General features: G+C 33.6%; 1 protein-coding gene across 10 annotated transcripts in view; it reads left to right on the top strand.

The window, feature by feature from the left end:
- LOC108368846 (uncharacterized) overlaps positions 1 to 22,682 on the top strand; it is a 35,931-nt gene that overhangs the window by 9,058 nt on the left and 4,191 nt on the right. For all 10 annotated transcript variants that reach the window (XM_017623782.1, XM_017623779.1, XM_017623785.1 and 7 more), the window contains 3 exons: positions 18,244 to 19,898; positions 21,391 to 21,608; positions 21,744 to 21,896. In XM_017623782.1, coding sequence (XP_017479271.1) covers positions 18,380 to 19,898; positions 21,391 to 21,608; positions 21,744 to 21,896 — 1,890 coding nt within the window. In that variant the 5' untranslated portion in view covers positions 18,244 to 18,379. The remainder of the gene's footprint in view (positions 1 to 18,243; positions 19,899 to 21,390; positions 21,609 to 21,743; positions 21,897 to 22,682) is intronic.

Raw genomic sequence — 22,682 nt, 5'->3', positions numbered from 1 at the left:
AGGACCGCTCTGCATTTTTATTCACCAAGCTATATTTACTATTTACTATTTACGATCAAATTCGCGAAGTCATTGTCGTTTATAAAAGATAACAAAAACATCATAGAGGCACATCGTTTTTTTTTGTTTTGCGGAAAGAGGACTATTTCTAATGTTCATATTGAGTATTTACATACATACATACATATAATTTTAAAAAACTTTTTAATGGTTTACTCTACTATTTGCTCTATACAAAAATTAAGTATTTACATACATACATATATGTGTTTAACTAAATTGCATAGCGGTGGCTCTCCAATTTCAATTACCAAAACACTTTAAATAGCGATGTTATTAAATTAGGGAAATTATGTATGCATGTGCATACATATGTACATATAAGTACATATGTATATGTATGTAGTTAAATATGTAAATATATGCGTAAGTTGTACAATCCCACGTGCTCATAAATTTGCTATTTACCAACTACACTTTGGCAGCCAACAAACACTTCGATAGTTGGTGAAGTGAATCAAGCAATTCACACATAAATTTTAATGGGGGAAAAATAGTGTGGTTTGCGTAAACTCATGAACAGATAATAAGTAAATAGAAAGGCGGCAAGCGACACACAGCCACAAGTAACTCGACAACAACACTTCACGACGACGACGTATTCCGGTATGAAGGGTAGCTAGCGGCTATAACAAATTCGCACAAAACTGACAAACAACTTTGTCAAACTGCAACAACAATCAAAACAACATAAAAATTATAGGCCTCAAATAAAGTGTTGATTAAAAGGAAAAAGGAAGCGGCGAGTTTTCAAAACCGCTCATTGTCTAAATGTCAAGCAAAACCGCTTTGTTTTTGTTTCGAGTTTTCTAAATGCAATTTTTCGTACATTTTTATAAAGAAATACTTAAAAGGTTTATATAAACGTATATACGTATACGAATGTGTAGCGGACAATGTTGCCTAGGGCAAAAGAAAAAAAAACGATTTACGTTCAAAAACAAATGACAAATGGCGAATAAATAAACAAAACTGAAACATGGAGTCAAAAAATGTTAACACCAAAAGAGGTAGACTTTTTTTACAAGCAACCGAAACATGTTGCTGCAGGATTATGCCATACTTATGTATGTATGTAGATTAGACTGCATCACCAAAAAAAGTTGCGGTTTTTCCGCCGGGATTACAAAATTTATTTATTATATTTTAAGACGTCATCCAAAATATTCCGGAAAAATATTAAGATTTAAGTGAGCTGGACCGATTTGAAAATACCTCCAAAAATGGAGTTTTTTATGAATAAAAATAGTTTCTTAAAGAACTTTTTGAAAAAAGTCCCCTCAGTAGACAAAACAGATTAAGCTTAAAAAATCTGCATAAAAATATTTAAAAATCTTTTCAACTGAATCGTTTTGAATGAGGTTTTTGACGCTGTTTTTTTACTTTTTTCAAAGATTCTTTACGAAAAACTTGAATAACTGGGCCAAAACTATTCTGATTTAGACTTATTGGATCTCAGTAGAAAGGTATTTTCACACTGTTTTTATTTCTGTCCAAAAAAATTATTCGTGTCCCAATTTTTTTTTTCCAAATACCACCACATCTTAATTCAACTTTGAATGACGTTTGTTCATCCTACCTTTCTCTTTCATCCCCTGAATGAGTTTATTAGCAAAGAAATAAAAAGGGTGAAAAAATACCTTTCCACCGACACCTCTTAAGTCTAAATCAGAAGAGCTTAGGCTCAGTTATTCAAGTTTTTCTTATACCAATCTTTGAAAAAAGTTAAAAAAACAACAGCATTAAAAATCTCATCATTACGATTCCGTTAAAATTTTTTTTTAAATATTTGTATGCAAATTTTTTAAGCTTAAACCGTTTTGTCATTCGAGGGGATTTTTTCAACAAAAAATTTTTAAGAAACTATTTTTATTCATAAAAAACTCCATTTTTGGAGGTATTTTGAAATTGGTCCAGCTCACTTAAATCTTAATATTTTTTCGAAATATTTTGGTGGACGTCTTAAAATATAATAGATTTTATAATTTCTATGGAAAAATAGTACCGATTTTTTTTTGTATGGGGAGTGATGCAGTCTAATGTAGATAGGTACGTTCCACGGCTCCTTAAACAGCCACATATAGCCATGTATATATGTACTACATATGTATGTACATATATTAGTCACCTGATAGGCGTTTAAGCTTTATTTGGCAATGTAATTTGCGGCAACCATCTGCTTAAGTATCAGCGATTATTTTAAAATTTGACGTTTGATGAAATGCAAAAACGTTAATAACGTTATTGCAAGGTACATATTAAGATTTATTTAAAAAGCAAATAAAGAAACCGGACCGAAACCGAAAAATGCCGTTAAACAAGGTTGTATTTAAAAAATTTTTAACTTTTTGCATATTATTTTAAAACGCAATTTGAATACCAAAGTTGATAGAAATAGATCAAGCAACCGCAGTTATGGCATATTTGTCTATTTTTATATTTCTCCGAAATGCCGTTATGTGCAAGGTTTTTACATCTTGCGTAGGAGGCCCAATAATATCGGTAATTTAACGTTCAAGTAATAGAGAACGTACTGTCCTCTTATAATCTTCATCCTAGTTAATTAATTAACTACTTTTTTTTGCAAAAAGTTTGATATTTGTAACATTTTGGAAAAAGAGCGCTCACTTTCAAATAATAAACTATGTTCAATTAAGTGATGGCAAAATTAACAAATCAATTTACGAAAAATAATGAAACTATATATTTCATTAAAACTAAATGCGATTTTAATGCACCATAAAATACTCTTTTTAAGTGATGTACTAATTAAAATGGTAAGATTATTTAATTATATTTAAATGAATTGATTATTATTTATTAATGTTTAATTAATTTTTCAAAAATCGCTTCACTACATATGTAGTTAACATACATTTTTTTGGTTCGACTGGAGTATGCATATGTCCATACACTTATGGAAAAAATAGCTGCGAAATTCAAAATGATATTGTATCCAACTTATGTTTATTTTTTTACAATTTTAATTTAAAATACAAATCGTTCCATAACAGAAACCACATAAATAAGTTCACAAAAATTAATGAAACTTCAAAAAAATTTTATCAAAATTTCTAACTTTTTATTCGAGTATGCAGTTTTGAAGCCCATTTAATTTTAGTCTATAAAAGTGCGAGTCTTAATTTGCTAAACATTTCCGCTGATTTTTGAGTTTTTTTTTTGTCGAGGGTGTTGCACATTTTCATCCACATAACGCATAAACGAAATTTGTTTTTTTTACGGAAGAAAATGCCAAACGACAAAAACATACTTATGTATGTACATATGTTCCACTAGAACCAAAAAGTAACCGAATTCTTATCTGATTTCGAACAACTTTGAGAGATCTTTTCCAAGCAGATAGTCGTTGGTTCATACTTGCACTTCGAAATGCTACCGTACCCTTTGCTCCAAAGTACTTTTAAGATTTTCGTACATTTCACAGAGTTAAGTAAAATAATTACAAATACTGCATTTATTGTACTTTTTGGAAATATTCCCTACCAAAAACTGTTGGTGGCATGCAAAAAAAAAACGACTCTTGTAGCCAAGTAGTTAGGGGTGTGCACTACCACTCCGTAGGCCAGAGTTCAATCGTTGGTCCGAGCAACTTCTAAAATTAGAAAAAGTTTTTTTCTAACCGCGGTAGCCCCCCGGCATGCAATGGCAAACGTTCAAGTGTATTTCTGCCTTTAAAAAGCTTCATTTCATATTAAAACCCTTTGCCGTTCGAAGCCGGCGAAAAATTGTAAGTTGCTCCCATTTGTGTTATATTTAACAATTGGGCGCACACCACAAATTTTCCATTTCTAAAACACCAATGCTAACCAATAACAAACGAAGAAGCATCAACTTTCTTTCTGATGCGCTGATTGCTCGAGCGATGCGTTTCGATAACTTTTTGCGGCTGCGTTTTGTAAAAAGTATACATTGTCAATATTTTGTAGTTCGACGTTATGGAACCTTATACTTTGTACGTATGTATGTAAAGCAATTGACTCTAATGTACTGGTATTTAAGTAACTGAATTCATAAATAAAATACTACTCTCTCTCCGTTACTTCCGCTGGAGTAAGTGTAAAAATCGTTGAGACAAAAATGTGTAAACAATTCGTAATTGTATTCAAAAATCAACACAAAATGTCAGCAAAATGACAAATAACAGCCGTTTAGAGGTCAGCGGAATTTTCCCTGTTCATCAAAAACAAATTTAGCTGAAAGTCGTATATATGCAAATCGCTAATAAAGCATGCAAGCGAATGTAATAATTTCAGTAAAACAAACAAGTGTCGCTCACTATAAAAAAAAAAAATAAAAAAAAAACCTTGCAAATTACTCAAATACTGTAATAGCGGAGTCCATCACTTCTTTTTGCTGGCGCTGCAATTCTTAGCGCTCAAAAAATCTGCAACTTGTGCATTTTCTTACTTTTGAAATGTTTTGTTAAATTGCTGTAAAATTCGCATATATGTATTTGTTTAAAAATTCATTCTTCGGATTCAAGTGGTAATACATACATACAGTCAAACCTCACAATAAGTAACCAGAGCCAAGGTTATCTAGGTGTGGATATCCAGTATAATCTTATACAAATCCTTATGTATATACATATACTAGGGATGATTCCAAAGTTCTGGGAATTGTGCTATAATTAAATAACGCAAAACTTATAGGCAATGTTATTGGTGCCAGACAAGTCTTGACATGTTTATGCAACTATCTAGTACCATTTTTACGTAGAAATCAAAAACCAACAGACTTCTACGTATGTAATGCTGTGCGTTGGGTAAACGCTTACACGCGAAGTCCATTTAACAGATTCCTTATGTGACAACTCTCAAGCAATGCCAAGTATGCATAACAGAGCCTTTGGGAGTTCGACTGATATAGACGCGTTTTCATAGCGCTGCTTTTGTAATCATGGAAGACGCAGCAAAAACTCAAAGAGCAATAATTTTCTTTTTGTGAAAACATCAGAAATTATTCTGCGCGTTATTGCAACAGGATAATGCAATACCACACAATGCAATAAAAGCGAAAGGATGTTTTGAACGATTTACGATGGGAATTGCTTCCGCAGCCACCTTATTCTCCCGGATCTTGCACCCAGTGATTATCATCTGTTCCCTGATTTGAAAAAATCCCTTAAGGGTTGTTCGAGTTGAAAGTTTAAATGACGTAAATTGGACAAAGGGCTACTTTGAAACTATCGCTATAATACGCGGGCACCCCTAGCTTAACTTTGATCTTAACTGCGTTAACTCGTTTCACTCTTTTTATATTCAATGTATATATTCTACTAACTGATCCTTTTAAAATATTTATTTATTATTAAAGTTTATACAGTTTTTTTATATTTTTGGACTATTTGGAATTCTTCGGATTTCTTTTTTCGAGATTTTCGGCAACTTTTTTGAAGTTTTGGAGGCTCTTTGATTAAAAAATAAAAAGCAATTATAATTGGAAAACGCATACACGTCTGTAGTTTATATGAATGTAGTAAATAAATGTACATATGTATTTAATTCATAGATATTTAATATTTGAAAAAGTTAAATACCTAAAAAAAACTTTCTGTGTACATTTAAAATAACTTCATAGCTAGTTTGCTCTATAAAAAATCATATAAAAGAAAGAAAAGCCAAGCAACATGAATGTAGAAGAAAGTGTTTTGGAATTGATTTGACAAAAATCGTCGAATACAATTATTTACTTGCACTTGTATGTATAAATGAGCACCTTTTCACTTGAAAGGGAAAATACCTCAAACGAAATACTTTTACAAAGGCAAAAACAGAGAACAACATTCATCAAAAGAAAGCAATTGTAATTTTGTTATTGTAGCAGACAGAAAAACGTTTGTCGTCGCGAAATTGCAAAAAAAAACATCAAAAATTTTTAGTAAGGGTATTCACAGTTTGGCCGCTATTGTGTAGTGGTAAGCAGGGCCTACGTTCAAGCCTTGGTAAAAGCAACATTGCAAATAAATATAAAATTGCCGCTCGGAGGCGGCGTAAAAACGGTAGGTCCCTCCCCCTTGTATGACAACACCAAGGCGTACACCACAAATCGGAGGAGAATCTCAGCCAAGCACTAGCAAATGTGTAGGCGCCCAATATACATACATACATATGTACATATGGATCATTCCATACAATATTTACACCTTAATATTTATTTTTTTTTTTGGGTGAAATATATTTTTTTTACATTCTTTGTCGAAAAAAAGAAGACACCTATTATTTTATTTCGTCATGATATTCGAAAATCTCGAAAAAAATTCCCGAAATTTTGAACTCACGGAGAAGTATCTTATATAAAAAAAAAAAATATTTAGGTGTAAATATTGTATGTAACGTCCCATATATGTTTTTTAATGCGCATTAGGACTTTGACAACGTTTTGGAATTATTCCAGATATGTTTTCATTAAGGGAAACATTTAATTTCAAAACATTAATATTCTGTTTTGTTATACATATGTAAATTTGAAAAGACATACAGGCCCATTGTAATACCATGTGGAGTTAAAGATCCATTTCGATGTTGAAAATTTCTTTCAGATACAAAATTCTTCGTCGACGCTAAAAATTTTGTCAAAGCACTTATTAGCACGTATGATATTTCTGCAAGGCTTTAAAAAATGATTTTCTTCTACTTAAAGTCAGTCACCGACCGAGAATTGTCCTATCTTATGGAATTTTCGCGATGTTGTCGTCCCTTCTCTCTCTCTCTGATATGTTGATACGGACGGAAAGTACGGAAGGCCGATTCGTTGGTGGCTGGTCGGGCTCTTCTAGAGAAGAACAGCTTCACTGAAGTTCTGTAAAAAACGAATTTGGTATTCTACTAAATCGACCTTACCGAATATCACGAAGTAATCTCAACAGTTTAATTGAGCTGTGTACCAATGCTATTTCGGGGATCAGCAAGAAAGCTAGAAAGACAAGGCGCAGTAGGATTGGCACAGGCGTAAAAACAAATTAATTAGCCAATCAATATTTGAAGTCAAGTTTTATTCGCCATTCACGTACATACATATATACATACATAATTTAAGAAATTACATACCCTAATTGAGTTTTTTTTTTTTTGCTATTATCATTCAATCAAGTAATCGTAAATTTATGCTCGATTATTAAATTAAAAAAAGTACTTACTTTACATGCACAAATAAGTAGTAAACGGCGCAAAGTCACAGCTGTGGCATGACATCATAATAAAAAATAAAAAACAAAAAAACAAATTACCTGGATTAGAGAAGTATAATCGAATCACATTAAGTTCTGATTTGTAAGCTTAGATCTGTGATTTAATGATAATAATGCCAATTATAGACTAATGCGATACAAATTGGGCAACCATCGAAAAGGAGGTATAGAGAATTTGTTCAAAATTAAATAATTTGGGCAAAAAATTCACATTTTTAAGTAGATGCACATGCACATACATACATACATACATACATATGTGTTTGTATGTACATACCATGTATGTACATATGTACATTTAACATAAATATCTGCGCTCAAGGTTTGTGTGTAGACTGAAAAGAACCTTTTACTGCTTACGAGATTATGATCAGCATAACAATTGGCTGTCTGCTGACATGATGAACTCGTCTTCGCTTCCAACGTATGTACGTCTCTGACGTGGGGTTGGTGGAGAACGTGATGAGTATAGCCCGAATGAGAGCAGCGATGAATTACGAATTTTTTAATTTTTTTTTTTTGTATCTATGTATTTATATTAAAATTGTTTAAAACTTTTTTTTTTTTTGTTATTGTTTGCTATTTCTTTTGTTTCTTTTCGGTCGTTTTCTGCGTTAGTCTTAAACACAATTTATATATTGTTTATAAGGCCGATCGTTAGTGGTTAGAGCCGTCTGACTGGTGTTCGCCTTCCTGAATAATGAATATTTAATGCTCATTTGATTTGATGGCACATAAATAAACAAAATGAATTGCAATGAAATGAAAAGTAAAAATACTCGTGAAATATTCTAAATAGTGAAAGATGTTAGTTAAATAAATAGAAATCTCATAACCCCATCGAATTAATACCGGAGCGTGCAAATAAAAGCGATTCAAATCAAGATAATTTATTATTATTTTATTTCGACTGATTCTCGTAGGAAGCAGAAGCAGAGATTATTGCTTTAATGTTTGTTTGAATGCCAATCGGTTACTAAATATTTGCCTTAAATTGTATTCATTTTGTAGCTACAGAATGGGACAACAGAATAGGTTCGCCACAAGATACGGCTATTTTTTTCTTTTGTTTATTATTATTATTTTTTAATGTATAGTTAATTACACTGCAGCAACGCTAAAATTAGTAGATTACGAATACCGTTTTTTTTTTTATAATAAACAGATGAAGTAATAAAAACAGTTTCCCGCGTTACGTTCTGCTATTCGTAAATGCCTTGTAACCACGTAAAACTTGTAATTAAACCGGTTTTCCATACAAAATTAATTAAGTTTACGAGGTTGGGATAAGCAACGGAGTGGCTCGTGTAACTCAAAATTAGTTTTTCAAATTTTCAAAAATAGGGGACAAAAGTGTCTTGACCAGAGTGTCCAGATTTGGCGATTTCGCGATATTTGCGCGTAAAAATTTAGGAAATCGCCATTGGCGATTTTTGGCGATTTTTTTCCTTCCAATAAATTTTTTCCAATTATAAAAATATACAAAACTTAGTTTTCCACGATAATTTTTCAGAAAAGGCTAATGAACTGCGTGATAAACTTGACTTAAGAAGCATATTAAAAGATTGTCAAAAGTGTTTAATCACCCCAATCGAAGAACTCCTGAAACGATTACCTAATCAATAAAATACTTTTAAAAAAGCTTTGATTTTGTCCCCAGAAAAGTGTGTGAATCACAAGAGGGCGAGTTTCAGGGACCTCTCAATTCACTACTGCAGCCGAAACTGAATATTTAAATCTTTTAACTTTCCCATGGAATAAGTTTTCTCAGAACCATTCCATCCGACTCTGAAGAATTTTGGATAATTGCTTACAGAGTGGGTCACGCCCATTTTCCAAAAATTTCATAATAATAATATTTTTTACCGAAATTCTACCTCACATACTAATTTTCAACAATTTGGATCCAATATTTACGAAATATCGTAGTTTTTGCATTTTTCGAAAATGCCTTATATGGGAAGTGGGTGTGGTTACAGTCCGATTTCGCCCGTTTTCAATACCGACCTACCTTGGATAAAGGGCAACCTAACTACATACCAAATTTCATTGAGATATCTCAATTTTTGCTCGAGTTATCGCGTACACGGACGGACGGACGGACGGACAGGCAGACATGGTTTAATCGATCTCTCTTTTCATTCTGAGCATTTATTTATGTATACATTTGTCCATATCTATCTCGATTCGTTTTGGCTGTTACAAACAGCCGTTATGCGAACAAAGTTAATATACCCTTGTGCACAAGTGCGCTCTGGTATAAAAATTGTAACAAGCATTTGCCTGTGACTGACAAGGGTAGGAAGATTAATAAGTTTTAATCGGCTCGTATAAGGCGAGAGGTTATATTGAGAATCCTAACGGAAATTTCTTACAGCAAAAAGTAGGAATTGTTTTTGAATTGATTCTATCTTGTCTAACCGTATTCCAGAATCGTTCTAACTAATGTTGTAAACAGGATTTTAATGATATAAGGGTCACAAAACTCCTTTGACCATTGTTTCACAAATTCCAGTACACCTTTAGCCTTGTTGAATGTCACATTAATGTGAAGATTAAAATCAAGCTTAGGATCCATTGTGATACCAAGGTCCACAAAATTGTATACCAGTTCCAGGTTGTGGTTATCTATTGTATAAGAAACAGGCTGAATAGCTCTTCGCGACGAGGACATTACTTTACATTTCTTACGCTTTAGAAGCATACGATTTATTTACACCAGTAAGCCATGCAGTTTAAGTCTGATTGTAGTGAAGACTTTTCTTTAATTGAAACGCCCGATTTATAAAGTTTTTCATCATCTGCTTACATTAAAATATTGGAAAATTTTATATCTGTAGAAATATCGTTTATAAAAAGCAAAAACATAACCGTGCCTAGGTGGCTACCTTAAGGGATTCCTGAAGTAACATCAATGACATAAGAGATAGTATTTATAAACATTCCCTTTGTGATCTATCATAGAGGTATGAAGAGATCTCCAACGTAGAAAATTATTTGAAAGACCGAGAAGATTAAGTTTATAGATGAGCAACGAGTGGCACACTTTGTCAACTGAATACGTATATAACACCAACATTTTTGTTTACACTAAATGCTTTTGAGGTATAGGATGTTAACTCAAGAAGATTGTTCTGACCTGGAATAATAAGAATTTCATTAGATGGACTATGAAGACGCTTACGTTTAGACACACGGATATCCTTAACAAATTGCAAGGTATCTAAGCATTTAAAATACTAAAACACACATTTTCATAATGCTTAAATTTTTCTGTCAGTGCTGACAATTGTCTTCCTATTTCTGTAAAACAATTTATGGTTTGCTTAAATAACTTAAAAATATCAACTTCGGTTGACCTGCACTTTAAGCAAGACCAGCGAAGACCCTTGCCATCATTAATAGCGTCCAGAATTCTTCCTGTCAAACCAGCACATTCCAGATGGCAAATACCATCACACAGCCAGAATCGCTTTGAACTTGACAATTATCAAGATCACACTTCATATTGAAAAATTTAATAACACTTACATATGTTAAAAAAGAGGCAAACAAAATAAATTATAACAGTTTAGGATCTGATGATCTGATGATTTAGCTTTAAAATATATGTAGCGAACAGTTTGAGTATCACTGCATTATGACACTTAATAAACGCAACGCAAACAGCTGTGACAAGAATTACTAAAAGAAGTTAACAAAAAGAGCAAAAGAAATGTGCAAAAACAAAAACGATTTAAGTTAACTACAAAGGATACAACAATTTAATTTAATTTAATTTAATTTCATATAAAACACAATAACTTTCACTTAGCTTCAATTATTTTCACACTAAGATGTCCATAGGCACTTAGGTTGGACTAACATACATGGGTTTCCTTAGATAATGAGCTCTACTTAAAAAATAAAAATAATAATAAAAAATGAAATAAACCAAAGAAAAATAGCCAAAACTTGTTAAGACGTCGCGACTCTATTTCTTTGTCCGACACTGTATATACTTTTATAGCAATATTTATTTTGTTTATCATTTTATGTTGCCATTTTACTTGGCACGCGCAACCAATGAAAATTATAGAATGATGTTTGAATTTATGCAGCGAAATCAGAGACTGAAGCTAGTATAGAAGTTCTATAAGAAACCGCAACAATATGCATAATGTGTTGGGGGGGTGCGATGTGCTCGGAAGATCGTACAAATCTGTAGCGAACTGGTTTTCAAGAAGATTAACAGGACACATTTTTATGCCACATGCAGAACCCTTTTTAATTGAAATTCAATCAAAAAGTATTCATCTACTATCCCACTAGAACTTGAAGGGAGATCTCCCTATGTGACCTGATTTCTGAGCAATAAGGGAGATTTGTCGGTTTTGTACTCCGTTATTACTCGTTTAGGATTAAAAAGTGATGTCTCCTAAGCGAGAAAGCCAAGAGTATTCTTCTTGATTGATAGGAGAGCAATACGCACCTCGTTCAAAAGAAACTTTGTGTCTTCGGAAAAATTCATCATAGAAAAAAAACCAACAGAAAATATTTCTTATAGACGCATATGGAGGACACAATAATCTAATTTGGATAGCGCACACAGATTTTAATGAAAGTCCGTTGGTATGTACCTCAACTTTTGTTTAAATATATTAAGTATTGTATTACTTATAAATATACCGTTAAATACTTTTCAGATTGCGCAAATTAGTGTTTGCATTTAAGTGTGACCCCGGATTTAAACATCGCATGGGTGACAAAGATGTCAGATAAGCAAAGTCACCTTCACAATTTCCCCGCTTGGTGCATTCCTGAATAGGCAAGCATCCTTGCCACTCAGGAAATCATATACGAATACATACTTATATGTGCATATAGGTGCATATAGTTCAAATCCTATCTTACCGTTTTGTTAGTATTATGTTTTACTTTCATATGATTTCTCTGCAATATTAGTCTAAAATTAAGCAATTATGTAAGACATATCATATATACAATCAATTCTAAACAAAATAGTAGAAAAGAACGAAAATATATTGTATTGTGCATTTGTTATGCTGCCGTTATTAGAAAGGGAGTAGACTGAACAAACGAAACAAACAATCATGTCGTAAAAAGGGTTAACGGATTTTTTTAAGAACTGAAGGGCACCTTATGACTATTTACATATCTTCATATAGCTGGCCCGACTCGTAAAAACTGTAATCCAAGAACCCCTAATCGTTTGGGTTCGGTAAATAGGGTGGCCACTGTAAAAAATGTGATGCAATAACACAAACAGCAATAACGCAAAATTTTCTTTATTTCACTTTTATTTAAATGGGAAATAATACCACTGGCATAGGCTCGCCTAAGTCCATCAAAGTTCAATGAGCTCAAAAAATAAAAATGGATAAATTAACTAATATATATGTATATATTTTTTAATTGCAATTATCTTCGAAAGTATTAGTTCTACATAATTTGGTACATGAACCTTTTTTTAGAGAATCGAAGTAAACTAAGAAAAAATTTGTTTAGCACCTATACTTTGATGGACCTGGGCGAGCCTAAGATATTGATCAAAAACTTCAACTTTGCACACAGATTTTTTTAGAGCATAATGAACCATACTTTTCTAAAAAAAAAACTGATTTTCGGCCCACGCTAATAAACATACATACATATATGAGGGTTTCTTTTAAATCAGTAAGATATATTTATATATCTACATATATATACTACATATGTAAATATATGAGGTTGAGTGCCATTAAAATTTGATACATATCCCAAGTTATCGTATTTTACAAAAACGAAATTTTACAGAAGTGTTTTCTGTATTTTTCTCTGCTTTGGCTAGCGCCATCAATACCAAAGTTTAGATTTGCTAATATAATTTTTGTAGAAAGGTCTCTACATTCTAATTTCTTAGCAGATAAAGGCACACACACAGAATAAACAGAATGTGTTTGAAATATACGTTAACATTAAATCAGGAACGTGCTAAAGAATAAGTAAACAGAAAAGTTTATTCCAAACATTCAGAATGAATAAAGAAATGTAGCCAAAATAATTTTAAGAAAAAATTCATTGTCACATACGATAAAATTTACAGTCAATTTTTGCGGTAGCTATTGGGATTTAAGCCGTTATATTTAAACAGGTGATGCGTTATGGGTTGTAAAACAACGTTGTATCTAAAAGTGAATTTCGTAAAAAATGTAACATACGATAATTTTGTGTGCATATATTTTTATGAGTTTTTCTTTTAAATCGGTAAGATGTAAATATGTATATAAAATTGAGGTGTGTATAAAATTGTTATTGACAAAACCGAAAAGTACTCAACATTGCAGACGCCATATAAGGAATTATTACGAAATATAAATAAATTCGCAGCACTATATGCAATTTGCATATTTTCCTTTCAGTTCGGGAATATTGTTTACTCGTTTTTAATAAAAAAATTGCAAGTTGTACCTTAAACTAGAGAATTACCGAGTTACTTTTTATATGCACACTAGGTAAACATTACACAAAAAATTATCAAACGTGCAGTAACGCTAAAATGGCTTTATTTCACTTTCACAGTGAGAATAAGACCATACGCAAAAATATGGCGTTATTTCTCAATGTGAAGTGAAATAAAGCCATAAGTCGTTATTTACTATGGCTTTATTGCACGACGCCATACGGAGCACCCACGGCAACAAATTACGAACAATGCGGCTTGCAAATAGCACTTAAAAATGCCCCATACAATACCAGTTTATTTAATAAGTTATCTCTTCTCTAAAAATGCATATTTAATCCATTTGACTATATATTTTATGCATACAACAACAAAAACAACACTTCAAGGTCAAAGCGAAAGAAAGCCGGTTGCAACATAGCTACATATTTAACCGGAGTGGGCCGGTGGCTTACCAGGGCGTTAGCGATAGCGACTTGTACATACATACACTAGGCGAAAAATGAAAGTGTCCTCCTTGTTCTAATATAATATTATAATAATTTCTAACATACTCTCAAATCGCGGGGAGTTCCAAACCTAAATTCGGAGTGGCAAAAATAAAAATAAAATATGTTCTTGTGTATTATTTAAAAAAAATAATTTGTTTCAAGAAATAAAGCCATCAAAGTACTCTCTCGCTCTGAGGAGTTACATTTTTTAAGAGCACTCCGAGCGCTAGCATTATTTACATTATCTTCACCATAAATTCCTTACATATTCTGCGCACTCGTGAATTTGCACGTGGCGTATTTCTAAAATAGGTTTTGTATTGATGGAATCACTTTTATTTTTATCGCTCGTTTTAACTTTAAGCTTGAAACAACGAATTCGCAAAGCTTTTTTCGCCAAACTTTAAATTCAGAAACTGTCAACAGAGAAAAGGCCGAATCTAGAAAAATCGATGACAAACAACCAAGCAGGCAAGAAGCACAAAAAGTGTTCCACCGTCTCGTCCTCTTCAAGGCAGGATGGGCAAATGGAGTTGTCATTCACGCATATCACAGTCAGGTGTTTGTTCCAGTCAGCAGTCCAGCAAGTTGACTGCAGTCTCGTCTGCTCAGTGAGAGAAAAAAAAAACTAGATAGACCTTCTGAGATTGAGGGCGGCAACATGAGTTTTGCTCATCCATGCCTCCCAGTCATTATTTCTGATGGTGGCTTCGATGGCTGAAATGGGGAGTGCCATAGATGGTTGAGGATCAAGGAATAATGCCTGGTCTAAGCCAACTCGGGCCAACGTCAGATGTCTCATTGCCAGATACGAATGACCTGGCACCCAAATTAAAGCAAGCTCGTTATGTTTACCAATATAATTTAGTCGAAACTTGCATTGGCGAACTAGTTTGCAAGTACTTAGTTAGAGGGCTGGCCGAAGCCTTAATTGCAGCTTGGCTGTCCTTCCCCTCCACCTATTTCCCATTATTCACAGCGATAAAGATCTCAGTTTTGGAGCCATCAGTGAAGATTCGACAATCTGTGAGTCCGGACTCAGTGCTGGAATTAAACCAGCATTCAGCCTGAGGGAACCCAACATTATAAATAGAGCACTATGCACTACTACAAAAAAAATTATTATCTTAGAGCTTCAAAGGATTTTATAAGTCTCAATACCACAATTTTTTGGTCTTTTTTTGCCCCCTTAATTTTTTGGAGTAGTATATTATCTACCTATGTATATTGATTGATAAGATAAAACCAAGCAACCCTTTTTGTTCTTTACTATCGAAACCAGAGTGAACCGAGTCTCCCGTGTACCCATGGGTGTTCACCTGCACCACTTTGGGAATCACTGATGTAAACCATAAGTTTCACACTTTATATAAAGTTTACAAAAATTCGAAATAATTTCATCAAAATTTTCAACTATTTATTTTTATTTTGAGTATGCAGTTCTATAGTCCATTCAATTTTAGGGTGTTGTGCGTTTTCTTCCATATAAAGCATGATAAAAATCTATTTTAATATAGAAGAAAATGCGCAACACCTTCTACAAAACAATTCCAAAAAATCAACGGTAATTTTTAGCGCCTTGAAACTTGCACATTGTTTTTCTAAAATTGAATGGGCTAGAAAACTGCATTCCGAAAATTCTGAATGAAAAATTTTGGAATTTAGGTGAAAATTTCTGAATTTTTATAATTTTTGTGGCCAAGAAATTAGGGGCACGCACTTCCACCCAGTAGTACCAAGGTTCGATCCAAAAAATTTTTTTCTAATAAAGTTCAGTCTCAACAGGCAGTGGTAAACCTCCGAGAGTACTTATTTCTGCCATGAAAAAGCTTTTCATTAAAACAATGAATCTTTGATATTGATTTGTACATGAAATTACTTTGTTTTTAAAATTAATTCATAGATTGAGATATTCGTATTTGAGGGAAACAAGTGCATGCTATTGAAGAACTGAGTTTTTTTTTTAATTTTTCACTCATTTCTAATCAACTCATCGACACGAATTGAATTTTCATTTATACATGTTTTTCTTTCTTCGGAAAACTACGTCCAAATTATATTTGATTTTTTTTTTTTTTAATTTGCCATGTTTAACATTTTTCGACACTTCAACTTTTTTTGCTCAAACATGGGACGTGCGAGATAAATTTTGTAAATGCGCTTCAAATCAGCAACAAAAAGTGTATACGATTTTTTGAATTTCGACTGAGAACGTTCGGATTCTTGGAAGATAATAGAAAAGACAAGTTCATTCTAAAATTTCAGCTTATTTGAATAAGATTTAGATGTCGCTCACTAATAAGGAATTTAAAAGTTGTAAACGTTACCGCAGAGCGTGGAGTGGCGCTCGCTCAAACCTTCAACAACATACATGCCAAAAGTGAGGAGCGAAAACAAGCATTGTTATTGACAGTTCGGAAGCACCGAGAAACTATTCCAAGTGAAAAAAAAAACAGTTATTAAAGAGTTGAACCGTGTGTAATAGTTGTATGTCATCATTATATCTGAAATAAACACAAAGGCTAAATAAATGCATTGAAAACGTATCACTGTTCAATTCTTTTTTTTTGTTTGCTGTTTGGGTATTAGTAGTATGATAGAAAAATTAATTGATTAACGCCCAACACTGCCTCCGTGTGTATTTCTGCCTTAAAAAAGCTTCTCACAAAAGCCATTTGCCGTTCGGAGGCGGCGTAAAGCTGTAGGTAGGTGGCCTTTTTGTGACAACATCGAGACACACACCACAAATTGGAGGAGAAGCTCGGCCAAACACTTGGCAAAGGTGCAAGCGCCAAAATATTATTATTATACTATTAATATTTGCAATGATTAGGAAAACACGTGGATTCAACATGGCGTATGAGTGATGTTTATCTGGTGATTTTTTTATTTGATGATTAGTAATATTTAATGATGAGGTCTCCACTATTGGTATGAATTGTAATGTGATCTTAGATGTATTAAGCATATGCTCACTGGTTAAGGAACAAAAAAAAAATTATTGCAAATATTAATTTTGTATAAGGCTAAACTTAGTTACTAACTAATTAATAAATGTATTTAAAACTAATTTATCGAACTTATATAAACTGCGTGTTCTAATGAACCGATATTTGGGAACCTACCTACGAAATTTCAACGAAATCCGACAAGATTTGATGAAAACATACCAATTTCTTTATAAAGTGGCATTTAAAATCTGCAGTTTCCGGAAAACAAATAACAGCGTTGAGCGACCTCTAAATCTTGTTCAAATAACTTGAAATTTTAGAATGAACTTGCCTTCCCTATTACCTTCAATAATCCGAACGTTCTCAGTCGAAATTCAAATAAATTCCAATTTTCAATCACCCTATTGCTCACTCGACGAATAAAGTACAAAAATTAACTAAAATGTGTAGCTATTATTAATACAACTACGTAAAATATGAATAGCACTGAAATATTTGACAGTTCATCAGAAGAACACATTTGAGCCCATTTCTATTTCCTACAAAATGCAGCAGCGTAAAATGATTGTTTTGCCTGTTAAAAAGCTAAACATTAAATTGAACAACCTTTAACATATGCGTATCATTTGATGCGAATGCGAATGTAGAAGCGAATATGTAAAATGATGCGAATCATTCGCATAACGAATGCAATGCAAATATTCGCAACATCCCTGCTATGTACATACATACACTAGGCAACAAATAAAAGTGTACGCCTTGTACTAATTCAGAATTAATTTCATGAACATTTTTTTTTGCATTCATTATTTATGAAAATATACATAGTTCATTCTATAATACAAATAAACCACATACATAAATCAAAGTTTCACACTTAATATAAAGTTCAAAAAAATTCAAAAAATTTTCATCAAAATTTTCAACCTTTTATTCAGAGTTTCTGGAAACTGTTCGAGTAAATATGCAGTTTCATAGCCCATTCAATTTTAGTATAATGAAGTGCAAGGCGAGTCTATTATTTCTGCCGCCAGTGTAATAGCCACTGCCTTTACTTGTTTATTAACTTTTTCTTTTCTCTTTCTCCAGTTTAAAAAGACATCTTGGATCGAAAGGATGACCAACACATCAGAGCAAAGATAAAGATAAATTAAAAGAAAAATAATCAAAATCATAGCAACTTTAAAAAGTACATACGGACAAATATTCACACACAAACAAGAAAATGTTATCCACCAACTCAAACAAACCTTCCCCTTGCAGCAGCTTGCGAACACAGTTGACGTCCATCTTCTTGATATTTGTTATCTTTGCACTATTAACCGCTTCTAGCCACCAATCCAATGTGCCCGATTATGATGCCGACGGCGGTGGTGGCGAATTGGGGACAAGTGGTGGAAGTACTGGTAGCGGTGGAGCTAATAGCGAAATAATGGACAGTAATGATGAGATTTATGAAACAGCTGTTCTACAACAGGACATGGATGAGCATGACAGGCACAAGAAGCTGTTAGATGCAATGGAGGACGGAGAAGATAATGCCGACTCGGCAGTTGCGTCAACGACATCGCCAAAGCGAAGAGAAATGAGCAATGAATCGTTGAATGCAGTAAGGACACAAGTTCACAGTAATGACATGTTGGCCGGCTCAGCGGACGACGAAATGTTGGATAGCAGTACTTTAATTAATTTCGCAGCAGCCAAGTTGCCCATAGCCTCGCCGCATACAGCGCTGCCCGTATCCATGAGTACAATGATACCAGCCTATGTGCGAAAGGGAAAAGCTGAGCAATTTCCGCGCACCATAACTAGCGACACTGTGTCAGTAGAGGAAGCTGACGCGAACGTCTCAACCTCCGACTATGTGGATGACGAAGAGCATTTGAATGAAAAAGCCACCAAGACAAATAAAATCAATCCAATCGCAATGAAATTGTATAATCACGCAGAAACGGATGACAACACGCTGAAGGATCAGCAGCCAGCGCCACCATCGCAGAAGGAGCAACATCGATCGCCTGCGTTACAGTCAAGGAAACAGCATTTACAACCGAATAGCTCAGATGATGAGGACTACTACGAGGACTCTCAGGACAGCTCTTCTGAGAAACAGCAAATGCACCAACGCGTGGAAGGTGCGATGCGACCACTGATGGCACCTGCGCTGCCACTAACGCCTTCGCCGACCGCTTCACAGCCAACATCAGCGCGTTCCGCTGTCGATTTATATCAATTTCCAAACGTAGATATGGCGCGTGCACATCCACCTGTTCTGCAAGTACGTGGCGCCGCTCGGACTACAAATGGTCCAACAGTAATGGCCGCCACAGCTGCGCCAACAACTGTGGCAATACCAGTATTCGACGAGAACTCTATCGACATTAATGCGCCAAGCATTGCGGTAACCACAAACTCGGCAACAGGCTTGGAAGCGGAATCAGCTGCCGTTGCCACTCCAACTACAACAATACCACTGACGACGCCAACAACAACAACAACGATGACAATAACCAGCATACGCCCTCTGGGTAAGCAGGGTAAACAAATAAATATACCACGCGGCCGCAAGCTGCTGCCGCACGAACAATTACGCAACTACATTGAAGATGCCTACATACGAATGCCATTAGCTGTTATTGTCGATCCATCGGCAGATGCGCTGGACAAGACGAAGGCGCTGTGGCGTGACGCGCTACGCACCAATCTGAATATAAAAATTGTGTTGGTCTCGCTGAATGCTTCAGGTGAGTAAACAAAATAGTAATAGTAAACATATCAAGCATACATACATATGTGCATATATGTATGTATTTATATACATGTTTTTTATGTATGTATAGTTCATGACTTACTTGTTGCCAAAATAAGTTGAGGTTGAGTGATTGAATGAATGATGATTGTATGAATGGGCAATACCCCGATGGGCTACGTTGTAGCAACAAGGAGGGCGACATTTCTGGTGTTATGTCTTTTAATGGAAAGCAGAACGTGTATCAGGTACAACCAAGCGACTCGACAGCCTACAATTTAGAAGATATGCATTTAAAATTTTTGAAGTTTACATTCAAGTATACTGACCGAGAGGACATTAGGCGCGTTGGGTACTTAATGTGCCTATAGTAAGTAAGTAAGATAGTAACTGTTATGCTTACCGACTTCTTGATAACTTATTTTAGGTTATTGGACGATAATTTGTTTGAGCTGGTTGACAAGACACGCCTATGTACAAAGCTTCAGCAATTTTCGGACACCATTTTTTTATGTAAAAAAAAAACTACAGTGTTGGTCAAAACATGTGCGATTCAAAGAAATATTTTAAAAATGCTAGTGAAAACCACTTTATAAAGTTAAATCTGTAAGTCCTGTTAGCTTATTATGTCAATTGGTTGATACTGCAAGAAAAGTAGTGTTTCCGTCTTCTCTTTTTGTGACAAAAGCAAAAATTTACATCTAAATATTGGTCAACAAAAAATTTAATATTAATGTAGATATTTATTTGCAAACCGTTATTATCAACCACAGCTTTGTTATGTATGGCATTTAGGATTTTAAAAACATGGACGTAGTTAGACGTGGCATAACCACCACTGACAACAATAAATATTTTCGTGTTCATTTCATTTGATTTTTATAAAGAACCTTGTATCAACACCTGTTTCTCTTAATTTTAGTACAATATCATGAAAATTAGACGCTCGTCTCAGAATGCAACTTCTGTGGTTTCTGTGTAGCCCTTTTCCTTTGAATGTGTTATATCTGGAAATGTATTTTAAACGCTGTAAGAGAGCGACATGTTTAGTAATTATATTACTAGCACGTAATTATGTAATTCCAATTACAATTATTGTAATGACATTGAAAAAATTACATTCGAAATTACTTCTAGGCAATTGGAAAAGTAATCAAATTCTTTGCTATGGACGAAAGGAACTGATTTCTAATTACAATTACTGAGTAATTGTAATTGTAATTGTAATGTAAATGCATTTAACCAGCTCTGGCTACACAAATGCATACATACTTAGTATACTATTTCTTCCAGTGAATAAAAGAAATAAGAATATTTTCGTATTGCGGTTGTTCACGCATGCCTGGTTATCATATTATCTGTTTAACAAAAGCATAACGAGAAAGAATGAATGTACGTATGTACGTGCATGGTTTGCTCCATATAAATTGATAAATTTGATTTTCACCTTTATATCTTTTTTTCTTTTTTTTTACATTTTTTTTTAGGAATTCCAGCAGCTTATAGCTTTAATAACACCCGCCAATTCCTCGCCGGTTTGAATGGCATCAAAGTACACGACGGTGGTAATTCTTTTATAGGCATTGTACACGCTTCAGAACTGGTGCCATATGATAGCGCCGTGTTTATATCTACCGCAGTGATACCACCGCACACGGAGCTGGTGCAGGATGCAGCTATAACGCTGCTGAAAAAGCGCATAAGGGTTAGTAAAAAAGAGAGTAAAAAAACGAGAAAACAACATGAGTAGTATTTTATTTTCCAAATTATTTGCTATTTTTAAGTAAATTTTAATAACATACATACATATATGTACGTATGTATATCTTACAAACAACAGCTCTACCTCATCTGGTATGGTGAACGCTCGGCAAGCGAAAATGAAACGCAGGAAGCTGTAGGAGGCATACTTGGCGAGGTGGCCATACGTTCGGGCGGTGAAGTACTTCATCTTGTGGGAAGTGAAAACTCACAGGAACTGGAGGGCAGCACGGTAAGTGTCGCAAATGTATTTGTTTTTACATGCATACATAAATGTATACCCCCCCGTGTCATAATTATAAATAAGCGCACCACATATTGACAAGTTTTAACAATTTATCTTTTTGTTATTCAATTTTAGTTTTTTTTATAAAAAAATATATAATTTATTCTTTAACAAAGACCGAATAAATCCAAGTCTGAGACGATGTGCAATAATAAAAAACAAAAAATTAACAAACCTTCGCAAAAATTTCGAACTTTTTAATTAAAGTACTTTAAAAGATTTTGAATATGCACACTTCTTATGGAAGAAAATTACTGACACTGTCAAAAAAAAACCTTTTAAAAATTAACGGTAAATCCCAGCTACTTCAAACTTCCACTTTATTATAATAAAATTTAATGGGCTACAAAACTGCGTACTCAAAATCTTTCTAAGAAACCTAATTAAAAAGCTCAACATTTTTACGAAAGTTTGTTGAATTTTATTTTTAATATTGCACAAAGATAAAAATAACTAAAATTAAGTAGCAAAAAGATAAATTATTAAAACCTCATATACATGTGCATATATATGTATGTACATTAGACAGCATCACCAAAAAAAAAAGTTTCGGTTTTTCCGTTTTGTCACATATATATATATATATTTTTCAAAAAATCTTTAAGAAACTATTTATATTCTTTAAAAACTCCATTTTTGGAGGTATTTTCAACTCGGTCCAGCTCACGTAAATCTTAATATTTTTTCGAAATATTTTGGTGGACGTCTTCAAATATAATAGATTTTATAATT

This window comes from Rhagoletis zephyria, unplaced genomic scaffold, assembly GCF_001687245.7.
Source record: "Rhagoletis zephyria isolate East Lansing unplaced genomic scaffold, Rhagoletis_zephyria_1.1 Rzeph_scaffold_03355, whole genome shotgun sequence".
Lineage (NCBI taxonomy): Eukaryota > Metazoa > Arthropoda > Insecta > Diptera > Tephritidae > Rhagoletis > Rhagoletis zephyria.
This window is presented reverse-complemented; position numbering and strand designations above follow the sequence as displayed.